At 45.9% G+C, this 16,321-nt stretch overlaps 1 protein-coding gene across 1 annotated transcript; it reads right to left on the bottom strand.

The window, feature by feature from the left end:
* Window positions 1–239: 239 nt before the first annotated feature.
* LOC116523490 (arf-GAP with coiled-coil, ANK repeat and PH domain-containing protein 3-like) lies at window positions 240–15,923 on the bottom strand (the record flags this gene model as incomplete). The annotated part of the gene is made up of 5 exons (XM_032238605.1): window positions 15,869–15,923; window positions 10,740–10,859; window positions 7,555–7,608; window positions 2,078–2,136; window positions 240–423 (listed from the first exon to the last, which is right to left on the bottom strand). Coding segments are annotated over exons 2-5 (396 nt in total), but the record flags the coding sequence as incomplete, so codon positions are not given.
* Window positions 15,924–16,321: the final 398 nt, after the last annotated feature.

Genomic DNA, 16,321 nt, shown 5'->3' with positions numbered 1-16,321 from the left:
TCCAACCCATCGTGACCCCATGGACCATGTTCCTCCAGGCCTTCCTGTCCTCTATCATCCTCTGGAGTCCATTGAAGCTGGGATGTGGGGGCAGGGCTTCGGGAAGCCAAAAATGGCTGTATTTGGTGTATAAGACGCACCAACATTTCCACGCTCTTTTAGGGGAGAGGTCGGGGGTGCGTCTTATACTCTAAAAATACAGTAATTCTAGGAAGCCGCCTTAAAAAAAGCTCACCTACCTGCAAGACGTAATCCAGGGCCAAGTGCCGGAAACATTTCCTGGTGATCGTCAGCGTGCCAGTGGCCTCTTCTACTTCGTGGGGCTTGTGCCGTGGGGCTTGTGCGTTCTTGACCAACGCAATCTCCATGTCTTCTCGGACTTTGTCGAACTGTTTTTTGGTCTCCTTGAACTTGCGGACATCCCTGCCAAGCGAAGCAGGGTGGCGGGCATTAGCTTCGTCGACTTCAGCAGCCCACTCAACATCAAAAAATGGCCAAGTTGGACTTTGTTGGGTGTGGAAACCATTGACAACTTTCGGATGGGTGGACTTGCACTCCCAGAATTCCACAGCCGACCAGGCTGGCTGGGGAATTCTGGGAGTGGAAGTCCAGAGGTTTTAATGTTGCCAAGATTGCACAATGTTGGTCTATACTGCCATCACAAGATCTGCTTAATGCCGGCGCATCGGATAAGGGCTGCCTTTACTAGAGGATCCAACTTTCCAAAAATACTAAACATTTCTTAAGCAAAGGTGAAAAACATTACAACTGGCCCTCTCCTTATGACCACAACGGACTCCAAAATCTCCTTGGCTTTAAGCATGTTGGGTGTCTTTGCCCCGTTTTACGACCTTTCTTGCCACCGCTGTTAAGTGAATCACAGCCGTTGCGAAGTTAGCAACACGATGGTTGAAGGAATTTGGTTTTCCCCCCTTGGCTTTGCTCACCAGAATATCAGGGGGGAAAAAACTGATCCCAGGGACACTGCAACCGTCATAAATATGAGTCAGTCGCCAAATATCTGGATTCTGAATATATATATATATATATATATATATATATATATATATATATATATATATATATATATATATATATATATAGTGTCGCAACCCCTGGTATGCCCCAATTATGGGAGGAAGCTAATTGCTTCCATTCTCTGTAAATCGGCTCATTTTTTATATATATATTAAAAATTGCTTATTCTTTATGCATCTTTCAGGGCAAATATAGGAATATGTATGTATGTATGTATGTATGTATGCTGATAAGGGAGGAGAGCTTGTGGCTTAGAGGTTAATACAACTGCCTAATATTTAAAAACAGCCCAAGTTCGAATCCCAGCAAGGGTATGGCTAGCTGATGAAAGCTAAATAGCTTGAAATAGATCTATAATAGTCACCCTTCATTTATTTATCAGCAAAAATGCAACATACACACACACACACACACACACACACACACACACACAGACTAAGCAATAATGAAATGCAGTGCATGTAAGCACTAGGGTGGAAGAGGGAGAAAATATTTTAAGTTCAAAACTAGCCATATTTTTCACTTTTGGAAAGGAAGGGAATCGTTGCATAGTCTTCTTTTTTCCATGCAGTATCTTCAACACAACACTTGTACTAGCCCAGGGGTTGGCAAACTTAAACACTCAATGAGTCGCAACGGTCCTAACTGGAAGGCCCCCCCACCATTCAATTCTGGTGCTGACCGGATGTCCGGTTCCCCCACCACCACCATAGAGTCTCCTCCTGGCGCACCGTGCTCCCCCCTACCCAAACTGGAAGATCCTCTCAAAATTGTGGCGCCAACCAGTGACAAGGAGCTGCAGCAGAGGGATGAAAGAGCCACATGCGGCTCCAGAGCCGTGGTTTGCCAACCCCTGAGCTAGTCAAAGGAGGCATAAACCTGGGCCCGGGAAGGAAAGGAAGTTTGCACCAACTAATAATTCAGGTAATAAGCCATTGGCTCTTGATGGAGGAACAGAATCATAGAATCGCGAAAGGGAGGAAGGATCTAATTATTCTCCAGGAATTCAGAGCCCCGATAAGTAGAACCAAATACTCACTCTTTCACAAAGTTGTTCAGCTGTTGTCGGACAGATCTCTGAGCTTGATCGAAAAGGATCTAGAGACAGCGGGGGAAAAAGCAAGCAGAGAAGAGGGGTGAGGGAAAAGCATATAAGGCCATCAAAAAAGCATTTAACTCTGGATCGTTCCAGCAATCCAAAGGTTTTTAAACGGAAGACTCTTAACATAAGCCATTAGCTAAAACACCAAAAGTTCCTGTTGGATCTAGTCCACAAGTGGGACAATCAATAGCAGTGCCCCGTTGTTTATTTCCCTGCATCATTACTTAAGAGATAGACTGCTTCTAAGCCTGGAGGTTCCAGGCCCAACAGTCATCGTTGTGTCTTCCACAAGAGAACGCACATAGGTTGGTTAGTCATGCAAAAGAAGGGGTCCCTTTTGTCCACCCCAAAATATACGACACCTCCCCTCCACTGGATTACTATTTTACAGATCTGTCTACCTATAAAAGGGACGAGGTGGCTCAGTGACTAAGACGCTAAGTTTGTCGATCAGAAAGGTAGTCAGTTCAGCAGTTCGAATCCTTAGCGGCGCATAACAGAGTGAGCTCCCGTGACTCGTCCCAGCTTCTGCCAACCTAGCAGTTCGACAGCACGTAAAAAAAAAAATGCAAGTAAAAAACCAGTTGCATTCCCCACCTTTACCTATAGAGGGCACCCACACTCAACAGGCCAATATCTTTGCTGGCATCAATATGAAAACTTATGTCTAGCAGCTGCTTCTAATTTATTCAAATCGGCAATGATTGTGTATTAATACCTTTTTATTTACTTATTTGTCTTTACTATTCGACCATCAAACCTCTTCTCAGCATCTTAATATTCTAGGCGACTTCAAAATCTATTTACCCCATCCCGTCTTCTCCTGCTTCTTATATTAATATAAATGTTACTTTCTTTTTTTTTTTTTTAATCTTTTATAAGAAGGCGGGAGCAGTTCTCCAGTTTTAAATTCCAACCAACCCCCCCCAAAGCCCCCACTTCAGATTTCTGGCTCCTGTCATTTTTTTCTGGCAAGAGGATCGAAGTGGTATCCCGTTGCCTTGTTCCAAGCTGTTCCTTTGGCAGCTAAGGGAATTCGTGTTGGCTTTCCATCCAAAAACACTGAAACCAGTCCTACTTTTTTTGAGACGAACTTGGCCGCAGAGGTGGTACCCGCACCAAGTTGTATCTGTGGGGTTCTTTTCTCCTCCCACAAATTCTTTTGACTTCTGAAAAATCCCCTGGGTGCACGCATACACTTTCCTGAAGCCCCTGGCATTCACATCCTCCACACTTGAAATAACATAAATGTTTGTTTATCCAAGTGTGGTTTTTCCTGCGATATTATTTGAAAAATCCTGCCAAAGGCAGACTTTTGCAAGCCAGCGGCCCTGGAAGCACCCATCAATCCTGCTGGCAAAAGGGTCCCCTTAGTCATCGCCCACCCTTGAAAGACTTTTAGCTCCATCAGTGCCTTCGGGCCAAGGGGAATATCCTGTTTCCCAAAAAATAAGACCTCCCTGGATAATAAGCCCAATCGGGCTTTTGAACACATGCACTAATTTAATAGCCCTCCTCCAAAAATAAGCCCTCCCTGAAAATATTACTGTTTGGGGACAGCCCGATAAAGGTTTTGGGCAGTTCATGAAAGTGTTTTGCAAAAATTGATGGGATTTTTTAAAAAAAGTCCTATTTCCCATTCCCCTCGCACATATGTGCTAGTAGTTCCCAACTCTAGGGGGCGGTGCTCATCTCCATTTCTAAGCCGAAGAGCCAGCGCTGTCCGAAGACGTCTCCATGGTCATGTGGCCAGCATGACTCAATGCCGAAGGGGCACAGAACACTGTTACCTTCCCACCAAAGGTGGTCCCTATTTTTTCTACTTGCATTTTTACATGATTTGGCAGAAGCTAGGACAAGTAACGGGAGATCACTCCGTTACGCGGCGCTAGGGATTCGAACTGCCGAGCTTTCTGATCGACAAGCTCAGCATCTTAGCCATTGAGCCACCACGTCCCTCATCCATCATATAGATAACAACTATTTGAAAGATCATCTTTCAAACTTGGATAAGATCACCTACAGAAAATTTGCAGAGGTTCAATGTTCATCCCCACCCCCCACAAAAAAAGAATTAAATATTTATATTTAAAAAGAACTTGGCTTCACCTTAAGGGGGAAAAAAACCCTCACAATTTTAAACTTCTCAAGTCGTTTTCTTGGCTTCCCAACTAGGCTTGGGAGTTTAATTGTATAAAATAAAAGTTTCCAGAAAGTCTGTCTCTTTCTGCCCACCCAGTTCCAAAGTAATCACCAAGATTTCAGGATGTGAATCACTCAGCAACTGGTCACTTAGGATGGAGATGTGCCTCTCCAATGAAGTCTCGGCTCCCAAGACCAGACCAGTTATAAAGTCAACCTAAGCCAGTCTTGCGGGGTGCGCCAAAATTTCAGGGTGGCATCACCCACACAACATTTTTCCAGTGGGGGTGCGTGTGAAAGTGGAACCAATTCACTAGAAAGCTTGCCGTTTTGTTTTTTTAAAAAACATCCCTCTTTATTTTGTAGAAGTAATGGTTCATCTTCCACGTTTTTTACATTCTTTTGGGAGTAGGTGTCCCCAGTGTTAGTGATTTTAGTTTTGGAAGAACAAGGAGCATACATTTCCTTCCGAGATGATGTCTCACACAGCATTGCTTCATTGCCTAAGTTGCAACAGTCCGTAAAGCTAGAAATGATCAATCTGTCTTCAGTAGTAGATGATTTTCTTATAGAAGCAGTGCATGTTTCTACTATCCGTCCCCTCAAGCCAAAGTTAAACTGGTCACAGCTTCCTACTTTACTGTCTCAGCCAGGGAGGGGGGGGGGGTTCCAACCTTGGCAACTTTAAGACTTGTGGACTTCAACTCCCAGAATTCTCCAGCTAACCGTTGCTCCCAGGGGAATTCTGAGAGTTGAAGCCCACAACTCTTAAAGTTGCCCAGGTTCGACACCTCTGGTCTAGGCCAGGAGTCGGCAACCTTAAACACTCGAAGAGCCACGACGGTCCTAACCGGAAGACCCGCTCCCCTCCGGTCAATTTTGGAGCCAACCGGAAGTCCGGTTCCCTCCACCATAGAGTCTCCTCCTAGATCGCCCTTTTTCCTTTGCTGACCAGAAGTCCAGTTCCCTCACCATAGAGTCTCCTCCTAGGGTGGCATCCTTTCTCCTCTACCTGTTCTAACTGAAAGCCCTATCAATTCTGGAGTCGACCAGAAGTCTGGTTCCCCCACCATAGAGTCTCCTCCTAGCTCGTCCTTTTTCCTCTGCTGACCAGAAGTCCGGTTCCCTCACCATAGAGTCTCCTCCTAGCACATAGTCCTTTTTCCTCTACCTGTCCTAACTGAAAGCCCTATCCATTGTGGAGCCGACTGGTGACAGGGAGCTGCAGCAGAAGGATGAAAGAGCCACATACAGCTCCAGAGCCGTGGGTTGCCAACCCCTAGTCTAGGCTAAACTAGCTTATTTGTTGCTCTTCTCTAGACTCTGGAAAGAGCCCTGAGCAACAAAGATGAATAAGGGACTGGAGGCTAAAATATATGAAGAACTTGTTGCAAGAAATGGGTATGTCTAGTTTAATGAAAAGAAGGACTAGGGAAGACATAATAGCAGCGTTCCAATATCTCAGGGGCTGCCCCAAAGAATTGGGAGTCAAGCTATTCTCCAAAGCACCTGAAGGCAGGACAAGAAGCAATGGGTGGAAACTAATCAAGGAGAAAAGCAACTTAGAACTAAGGACGAATTTCCTGACAGTGAGAACAATTAACCAGTGGAACAACTTGCCTCCAGAAGCTGTACATGTTCCAACACTGGATGTTTTTAAGAAGATGTTTGATATCCATTTGTCTGAAAAGGTATAGGGTTTCCTGCCTAAGCAGGGGGTTGGACTAGAAGACCTCCAAGGTCCCTTCCAACTGTTATTCTAGTCTATCCTTTGGCATGGCTGGCCTTTGCCCTTGAGGGAGGAGGAGGCCGGGATCTCCCGCAGCAGCTCCCCCCCGCCCCCGAAGAGAAAAACCCTGGCGTCCCTTGCGCTCACCCATGCACCCACATAACCCCCTGCGGGCGCCCAATCCCCCACCCTCCCTCCCTTCTGCTTCTGCATCTCCACTGTTGCCATGACAGATGCGCCGAACTCCTGGGGGAAGAATTTCCAACTCGGTTTTCCTCCCCGTCTGCAAGAGGAAACGGACGGCCAGAGCAGAAGAAAGAAAAAAACAGGCCTGCAGAAATTTTTAAAAAAATTGTTTTGCATTTCCTTCCCTTTTGGAATCTGCTGGAGGGAAGGAAAGCCCTTTTGCAGCCTTCTCTCTCTCTCTCAGGGACGAATTTCATGCCGGATTTCATGCCGTCTCTTCCTTGCCCTCAGCTTCTGCCTGTCTCCAGAGATTGATTTCAATCCATCAAGGGGGGGAGAAACAACCACACACAAACACAGAGGGTTCTACTCTCCTACTCAGACCTCACAACCCCTGGGAGCAAAAAATCATCTCCTCCTCCCCCTTCCCTCCCCAGAGCATCGTAATCCTTCTGTGTCGTCCACTCCCTCTGTCTGGAGTACGGCTGCTAGTAAGAGTTTTGGCCCGCCGGAGGCTAACTCAGCAACTTCCAAGGAACCACGGCCGAGCCCTGCCCCGTGAACTAATGGGTGAGTTGCATACAAATGTACTTTGATGTTCCAGATGCAATACATGTTATGTCATTTTGTGCGGGAGGTTGGGTTTTTCCCCCCAAAGTAGATGTGATTTCCTCCCCTCCCTTTTCTCTTAAAAAGTGATGCATCCCTTAATCAGGGGATGATGTCCCATGACATCAAGAGGGAGGGCCAAGGGTGGGAGTATAAAATTTTAGCAACCGGTTCTCTGCCTGGTTCCCACCCCATTTCATTCCCACCCAGCTCCGGGGGAAGGATACAGAAAAATCTCCATTCCCTCGCCACTCCAGGGGAAGGATACTGCAAAATCTCCATTCCCTCCTCACTCCAGGGGAAGGCTACTGCAAAATCTCCATTCCCTCCTCACTCCAGGGGAAGGCTACTACAAAATCCCCATTCCCTCCCCACTCCTGGGGAAGGATACTGCAAAATCCCCATTCCCTCCCCACTCCAGGGGAAGGATATTGCAAAATCCCCATTACCTCCTCACTCCTGGGGAAGGATACTGCAAAATCCCCATTCCCTCCCCACTCTGGGGCCAGCCAGAGGTAGTATTTGCCGGTTCTCCGAACTACTCAAAATTTCTGCTACTGGTTCTCCAGAACCTGTCAGAACCTGCTGAATTTCACCCCTGATCTCTTATTACACCTCACCTCCCAAATTATCTCGCCGTTGGCTAGAGAGATGCTGGAATTCCTAATTCATGAGTGTTTCGTGACTTCCAAGAACCTCCATTGAACTTGTCGGCCCAGAAAGCAACTTGGGAAAGGACTCCACTCACCATGTGATAGTTGACCATTTCCTGCAAACTGTCTCCAAATTTATCCAAGCATTCCTGCAGAAGGAGGGGAAAAAATACAGGGGCTCTTTAATTCCACGCATCAGATATCTAGAGAAAGGAGCATTATTGGCATCGGAACATCCTACGTATCTGGTGGAACTGGTGGATCATAACCGAGCCCATCAAGCAGATCGCCAAGCTAGCTAGCCGATTCTTTTGTTTCTAGTTGTTGTAGTGTATGAAAAAAATTTTTTAGCAGTTCCAAAGGTGCTTTCCCCCGCCGCCGCCCCTCCAAGAGATGACTGGCCTTTCTCATTTTTCTTTGAAGAGGTTTCGCTTCCCATCTGAGAAGCATCTTCCGTTCTGACTGGACTGAAGAATGGAAGAAGCTGCTTTGGATGAGAAGCGAAACCTCTTCGAAGAAAAACAGGAAAATCCAATAGCCCAGTGGTTCCCAAACTTGGCAACTTTAAGACTTGTGGACTTCAACTCCCAGAATTCTCCAGCCAGCAGAGCAGAGCTGGAGAATTCTGGGAGTTGAAGTCCACAAGTCTTAAAGTTGCCAAGTTTGGGAACCACTGCAATAGCCTCTTGGGAAAACAAGAAACACCTTTAGGACAACCATGACCTGGATGACGAGAATCTCCGCAGAGGTCCATAAGGGGATTTTCTGGGGAGGTTTTCCCAGGGATTTCGCACCCTGCAGGGGCAGACAATGCTGAACTGATTCCCCAGCCAGCCCATGTAAGGAAAACAAGAATTCAATGCGGAGAGAGGCCATAGACTTAATTTTAAGGCAGTTAGATGCACTCTTGTTCCATACAGAGTGTGTGTTATTTCACACGAAACTGCCTAAAGTGGCTAAATGAAAACCAGCCTCCCCTGGACTGTTGTCCTAAATCCCCCGCCCCGCCCCAGCTCATCTCTTCCCCGTGCCTGTCTCCCCTCTCCCAAATAATGGATGCTCGCTGACCTAGTTCAGAGCAGCAGGCAGCTCCGCAGTTCTGCCTTTTTAGAAAACAACACAATGTCTTAAGACATCCAACAGCTGGGATATTTTTAGCTACATGCGGAATCTGTGGATGTGCGTTTGGCGCGCGGCTTAATTGTGAGTTACAAAAGCCAAGCATTTCATGGCTATTTATTCTCTGCGCCCCCAAAATGCACGGAGGCTAGAAACGTTTGCGTGGGGTTCCCCGCCTTTTGTTTCCGTCCTCGTTGTTGTTGTATGCTTGCAATTTTGAGGCCTTTATTGAGAACACTCAGAGCAAATGTAAAACTCCGATATGCTTATTAAGTCACTGCTGGGTTTACTAATAACACGAATAATATTTTCATCTCGGCCAGTGGGGGTGTGTTCAAACAATGCCAAATAGGATCCAAACATGAAATCTGTTCCTCAGATATAAAAATCGTATGTTGTTTTTTAACATGACACATTTAACCCAGCAGGTGCTTTCGCCCACTACCCTAACCTTAGTTGTACTAACCAGAGCTAATCTTTCGTAGCTTAGCATTTATGCGAAAATCCATCTGTCAGCTCCCCTGCATCGTGCCAACCCAGGAAATGAGTAGGTGGGCATAGCTATTTTGCGCCATTCCAAAGTTGAACCCTCCTGCAATAAATCTATTGCCCCTGCTTCTAAGAAACCTGCTATTAGAGAACTGAAAATCTGAGGACCTTCTTCCAAATACCACATTTTTCAGAGTATAAGACACTCCGAAGTATAAGGCCCACCTACCTTTTGGGGAGGAAAACAAGAAAAAATAATCTGCCTCTGCCTCCCAGCAATTTGCTTCCTTGCAGCAAACAGCAAACAGCCTGTTTCAGTTTCACTTTCAGCACAGCCTGATTAGCACAAGGATTTTTTTCCCCCTCTGCCTCTGCCTTCCTTGCAGCAAACAGCAAACAGCCCATTTCAGTTTCAATTTCAGCACAGCCTAATTACCACAAGCAGCTGATTATAGTTGGACTGGTCTCCCAACAATCAACTGTTTCAGGGTGCGGGGATTACCATAGTCTATTGCCGCATCTGTGCGCCCCATTTTCGGTCTCTGCATCCCGTTTTCAGCCTCCACACGCCTCATTTTTCACCCAGCGGCGGGGATCAGAATGGGCTGAAAATGGGGTGCGCGCAGGCCAAAAACCGGGTGCCCAGAGGCCAAAAAATGGGATGCGGAGGCCAAAAATTGTGCGGAGGCGGCAATAGGCAATGGCAATCCTTGCAGCCTGAAACAGCTGATCGCCAGGAGGCCAAACCAACCAACCAACAATCAGCTGCTTGTGCTAATCAGACTGTGCTGAAGCTGAAGCTTGCTGTTTTCTGCAAGGAGGCAAATTGCTGGGAGGCAGAGGCCAGAAGGTGAGGGCCGGTGGGTGGGCAGGGCTATATTCGGTGTATAAGATGCACCCAAATTTTCACCTTCTTTTAGGGGGGGGGGAGTGCATCTTATACTCCAAAAAATACGGTACTTAGTCAAAATCTTCTTTTTTGTGTAATTTCAACTTGCTCTGGAAATAAAAAAATGATATTATTCCATCCTCTTTCAGATAGTCAAAACAATAGCAGGAAAATATCTTTATTCTATGTGGCTGTCTCAACATCCACCTTCCATTTCTTGCCTTGTGCCTCTTTTTCTATCGGTCTCTTCTCCAGTAAAGACAAAAAGGAGCCAGATCTTGTGAGATCAGCAAAGCATGAGAAGAATGACACCATAACCTCATGTTTTGGGGAACACTTTTGGCCAAAGTTTCTTTAACAAGATAGACACACACACAAACCCACAATGTAATAATTTCTCTTGTGTGATCAAAATCAGAACCTCTCTCTCTTCCAAGCATGGTATTGCCAAATTCAAAAGTTGCCTCTGAATGAGATGGGGGGGGGGAATCAACGAGATCGGGAGGACAGAAACGGCGCAGCTGCATTTTTCAAAAACGTGACAAACTTTTAAGGCTGTCTGGACTTCAACTCCCAGAATTCCCCAGCCAGCATTCGGTTGACTCCTCTGCTGTCGTTTATACTATAGAGTAAATAATAATCTATAGGCCACGTCTGCGAGAGAGACAACCTATCATCAAATCTGCAGAGGCGAGTTCTGAACTCAGCCATGCTGAGTTTGGTCAGCATTTTCGTACACCGTCAAAAAAAAAAAAAAATTTCCCCCAGGTTGTCATTTCTTACCGAGATCATTTCATCTTTCTTGCACTGCTGGGAGAGATCTCGAACTCCGCCGACAAACTGTTTATTGGTGATGATGTACGCTTTCCCGGCATCTACCATATTGCTGCATAGCTTTACCAGCTGAGAAAGGAAAGAAAATTGAATTGAATTTATTGCATTTATATGCCGCCCTTTTCCCCGAAGGGGACTCAGGGCGGCTCACAATCCAAGTCAAGGGAAGGGGGTACAGATAAGGGATAAAAAAGACGAACAAAACAATACACAATTTAAAAGCACACAACAACCATACCATTCGGGGGGGGGGGCAAAAACTCTTTACCCCAGGCCTGTCGGAACAGCCAGGTTTTAAGGGCTTTGCGGAAGGCCTGGAGGGTGGTGAGGGTTCGAATCTCCATGGGGAGCTTGTTCCAGAGGGTCGGAGCAGCCACAGAGAAGGCTCTCCTCCTAGTGATGACATGATCCCATTGGTTCCCACCTCTGTTCAGCGAGAATACATTTTGAGAAGGTTGCAGCTGAATGGGGCACTGAAGTTCTTTATACTGTCCAGTGAATGTCTATGTACAGTGGGCACTCCCAATGTTTCGACTACAATTCCCAGAATGCCTTGCTCAAGGAAATGGAATTCTAAACCTCTAGTGACTGCCCCCTCCCTCCCACGGAGCACAAGTGGCAGATGAGACTAGAAATGCACAGGTACAGTATAGGTGGTACTTTGCTCAATAGTAGTAACTGTGAGAAGGGATCTTGGAGTCCTAGTGGACAACCGTTTAAATAGGAGCCAGCCGTGTGCAGCAGCTGCCAAAAAAGCCAACACAGTTCTAGGCTGCATCAACAGAGGGATAGAATCAAGATCACGTGAAGTGTTGATACCACTTTATAAGGCCTTGGTAAGGCCACACTTGGAATACGGCATTCAGTTTTGGTCACCACGATGTAAAAAAAAGATGTGGAGACTCTAGAAAGGGTGCAGAGAAGAGCAACTAAGAAGATTAGGGGACTGGAGGCTAAAACATAGGAAGAACGGTTGCAAGAATTGGGGATGTCTACTTTAACGAAAAGGACTAGGAGAGACATGATAGCAGTCTTCCAATATCTCAGGGGTTGCCCCAAAGAAGACGGGAGTCAAGCTATTCTCCAAGGCACCTGGGGACAGGTCAAGAAGCAACGGGTGGAAACTAATCAAGGAGAGAAGCAACTTAGAACTAAGGAGGAATTTCCTGACAGTTAGAACAATTAATCGGTGGAACCGAATTTGCCTCCAAAAGTTGTGAATGCCACAACACTGCAAGTCTTTAAGATGTTGGATATCCATTTGTCTGAAGTAGTGTAGGGTTTCCTGCCTAAGCAGGGGGTTGGACTAGAAGACCTCCAAGGTCCCTTCCAACTCTATTATTCTATTCTATTCTAGTCTAGTCTATTCCATTCCATTTCATATTCTATTCCATTCCATTCCACTCCACTCCACATTCTATTCTATTCTATTCCATTCCATTAAATATTCTATTCTATTCCATTCCATTTCATTCCATATTCTATTCCATTCCATTCCACTCCACTCCACATTCTATTCTATTCTATTCCATTCCATATTCTATTCCATTCCATTCCATATTCTATTCTATTCTATTCCATTCCATTCCATTCCATATTCTATTCTATTCTGGGAGTTTTTAAGAAGATGTTGGATATCCACTTTCTGAAGGGGTGTAGGGTTTCCTGCGTAGGCAGGGGGTTAGCCTAGAAGACCTCCAAGGTCCCTTCCAACTTTGCTATTCTATTCAAAATTACATTCAGTTGCCTCCTGGGGAAAAGACAGATTTGCAACTCCACCACGGGAAAAAGATCCCAGCACTTTTCGAATCTTCCAAAAAGTTTGATTTCAGACAAAAGGGGCTCGCAATGGGCCAGGCAAGAAATACAATCCCCAATACAAAGCCCAGCTCACTCTGTTCCCAGCATCCGCCAAGGCCAAGGCTAGGTTGCTGGCAACCTTCTCCGCACTGTTGCATCTGATTCCAGGGAAGAAAAGCAAACAGATGCAGCTCCCGGTCACATCTGGCGGCCAGATGGGCAGTAGGGAGGCTCCCCGAGTCAGCCTCTGGAAGAGCGAGGACGCTGCAAGCCCCTTCTTGCAACGTGGCAGTTTCTGCAGCGGGGTTTGGGTTTGAGCAATCGCTAAGCAAAAGCGGTGTGTTATTTGCAACGGGAGCTCTTCTGAAGTGGGGGTGGGAGAGCCCCGAAGCGCAATTAGATGTTCACAACTAATTGTGGCGCATCCATCTTCCCACAACCAAAAACAGAGGCTTGGCAGAGGCTTAGCATTTGGAAGGACTGCACGTGCCAGCTATCACACAAACAATTTGCACTTAAGTGAATTAAGTGTTTCCTGACTGGCCGCACCCATCTATTAATTATTATTGTTATTATTATATATTTTATTCCTTAAACATGAGACAGCCAACTGAAACATTTAAAGATGCGTCACAAATACCACTGAATGGTGCTAATGGTTGATACGGTTTGCTGCCAGCATCCTAAGTATCTTTTAACTTTTTTCTTTTCAACTATTGTTATGTCAGGTGTGTTGTGGGCCAAGTGCCTGTCAGTCTGGATTCTGAAGTCCCACAAGATCTTGACTTTCTCATTCTCTAAAACCTTCTCAACCTGATGGTCCCAGTGGTTTTTGCTGTACTCAATTCCAAAATTTTGGCACAATTTCCAGTGAATGATCTTAGTAACGCGGTCATGGCGTTGTAGGTAGTCAGTCTGTGAAATTTTGCTGCAATAATCTATTATTAACAATAATCTATTATTGTTGTTGTTGTTGTTATTGTTGTTGTTGTTATTGAGTGGTTATTATTATTATTATCACAATTGTATCACAGCGGCCAGTTGTTTCGCCGGATTTGGCATTGATTACTAGTCGGGCCCCATCCAGGGGCCTAGGACGTCGTAATGTATTTTCGTAATATGCGTGCGGATCCAAGCAGTGCGGCTTTTTGCATTTGACTGATGGTGATTTTGTCAACTTTTAACTGTTTTAAATGTAATTCCAGTGCTTTTGGAATAGCACCCAGTGTGCCAATTACCACTGGAATTACCACTACTGGTTTGTGCCATAATCGTTGGATTTCAATTTTTAAGTCCTGGTATTTCTCGATTTTTTCATATTCCTTCTCGTCGACCCAGCTATCACCTGGTGTTGCGATGTCTATGATTGTAATGTTATTTTTCTCAACCAGGTTGTTGTTGTTGTTATCTTTTATTCATAAAACATAAAACAGTCAACTGAACATTTAAAAATGTATCACAAATATCACTGACTGCCACTGATGGTTGATAGGGGTTGCTGCCAACATCCTAGGTATCAACCAGGGGTGGGATACCAAATATTTTACTGCCGGTTCTGTGGGCGTGGTTTGGTGGGCATGGCAGGGGAAGATTTACTGCAAAATCCCCATTCCCTCCCGATCAGTTGAGACTCAACAGGCAGAGAATAGATGGGGCCGAGGCCAGCCAGAGGCAGCATCTGCCGTTTCTCCCAACTACTCAAAATTTCCGCTACCGGTTCTCCAGAACTGGTCAAAACCTGCTGAATACTATCTCTGGTACCAACCAAGTATCGTCTTAAATTGTACGTTGTTCCGAGTAGCGCAGTCTTTTGCAGCTCCATTGGCGCTACCCCTATCTGACGTATTTTGCTAAATTCTTGGACATAGCATCAAGTGCTGCAATGACAATGGGTATCACTGTTACACTGTTGTTGTTGTTGTTGTTGTTATTTGCATGCAGCCCATCCTCAAAATTCTGCCTTCCACATTTATGATGATACCACCTCTGGTTTTTCCTGCTGCTGACCAAAGGCTTGTATTCCAGATGTAAGGCCACATCTGGAACCCTGCATCCAGTTTTGGTCACCCCATTACAAAAAAGATGTTGAGACTTTGGGAAAAAAGGCAGAGAAGAGCAACTAAGAGGGGAGCCTTTGCCCAGATTTGTCTGGTGCACCAATTGCGGCCCTATTTGGATCGGGAGGCACTTCAAACGGTTACTCACGCCCTTGTCACCTCAAGGCTGGATTATAGCAATGCGCTCTACATGGGGCTACCCTTGAAAAGCGTTCAGAGACTGCAGCTAGTCCAGAATGCGGCCGCGCGAGCGATATTGGGTGCACCGAGGTACACCCACTTTACACCTGTCCTCTGCGAGCTGCACTGGCTACCAATTGGTCTCCGGACACAATTCAAGGTGTTGGTTATTACCTTTAAAGCCCTACATGGCTTAGGGCCAGCATACCTTCGAGACCTCCTACTGCCACATACCTCCCAGAGGCCAGTAAGATCCCAGAGATTGGGCCTCCTTCAATGCCGTCAGCCAGACAGTGTCGGCTGGGGGCCCCCCGGAGGAGAGCCTTCTCTGTGGCTGCTCCGACTCTTTGGAATCAGCTCCCCCCAGAGATCCAGACCATACCCACCCTCAGGGCCTTCAGGAAAGCTGTAAAAACCTGGCTGTTCCGGCAGGCCTGGGGCTGTTGACCTCACTGTTGAGGTCCAGCCCCGATTAGAATGAATGTATGTGGTGTTGCGATTTTAAACCGTTTTTTCTCTCTTTTTTTGTAAGCCGCCCGGAGTCCTTCGGGATTGGGCAGCATATAAATTTTGATAATAAATAATAATAATAAATAAATAAATGACTAAAGGCCTGAAGACTAAAACATAGGAAGAATGGTTGCAGGATTTGGGTGTAGCTAGTCTAGAGACAAGAAGGAGGGGGGAGGGCATGATAGCAGTGGTCCAGTATTTGAGGGGATGCCACAAAGAAGAGGGGATCAAATTATTCTCCAAGACAGGACAAGAAGCAATGGATGGAAACTAATCAAGGACAGAAGCAACCTAGAACTAAGGAGAAACTTCCTAACAGTGAGAACAATTAACAACTTGCCTCCAGAACTTGTGGGTGCTTCATCCCTGGAGGTTTTAAGAAGAGACTGGGCAGCCACTTTTCTGAAGCAGTACAGGCTCTCCTGCTTGAGCAGGGGGTTGGACTAGAAGACCTCCAAGGTCCCTTCCAGCTCTAATCGGACTAATTAATCAACCCAACTTCTTGAGAAGATCTTTTTTCCTTCTTACCTTATCAAGCTTGACTTCTATCTCCACCACGTCTGTTTCTACCTCATCTATGGTCGCCCTGCGAAAAAAAAAGAAGAAGGAAAAACGGAGATTAAAATACCCGCTTGCCATCCCAGGCAGAAGCATCGATTACTAAGCCAGGAGAAAGTGACACTACAAAAGACAGCAGAGAGACAAGATGGGAATCATTCTTTGGCCTGAAAGTCTGTGTTAATAGTTAATAGTCCCGTTCGGAAAAAGCGCTGGATCATTACTGTTAAATTAGCAACTTCATCTCATTGCTTTTATCCGTTCAACTTCTGAACTATTTCTCCATCAATCCGGGGGCTTGTTTTGTAAGCTAGGAGGGAGGTTTTAGAGGTCATCTAGCTCTACCCTCAAATGCAGAAAGCCGGGTGCCAACGCCAGTCTCTGCCCATCAGTCCTCTGACCTCAATGCGTTTAATAGCAACG

This window comes from Thamnophis elegans, unplaced genomic scaffold (genome assembly GCF_009769535.1).
Source record: "Thamnophis elegans isolate rThaEle1 unplaced genomic scaffold, rThaEle1.pri scaffold_376_arrow_ctg1, whole genome shotgun sequence".
NCBI lineage: Eukaryota > Metazoa > Chordata > Lepidosauria > Squamata > Colubridae > Thamnophis > Thamnophis elegans.
The sequence above is the reverse complement of the archived record's forward strand: the minus strand, read 5'-3'. Positions and strand labels throughout refer to the sequence as shown.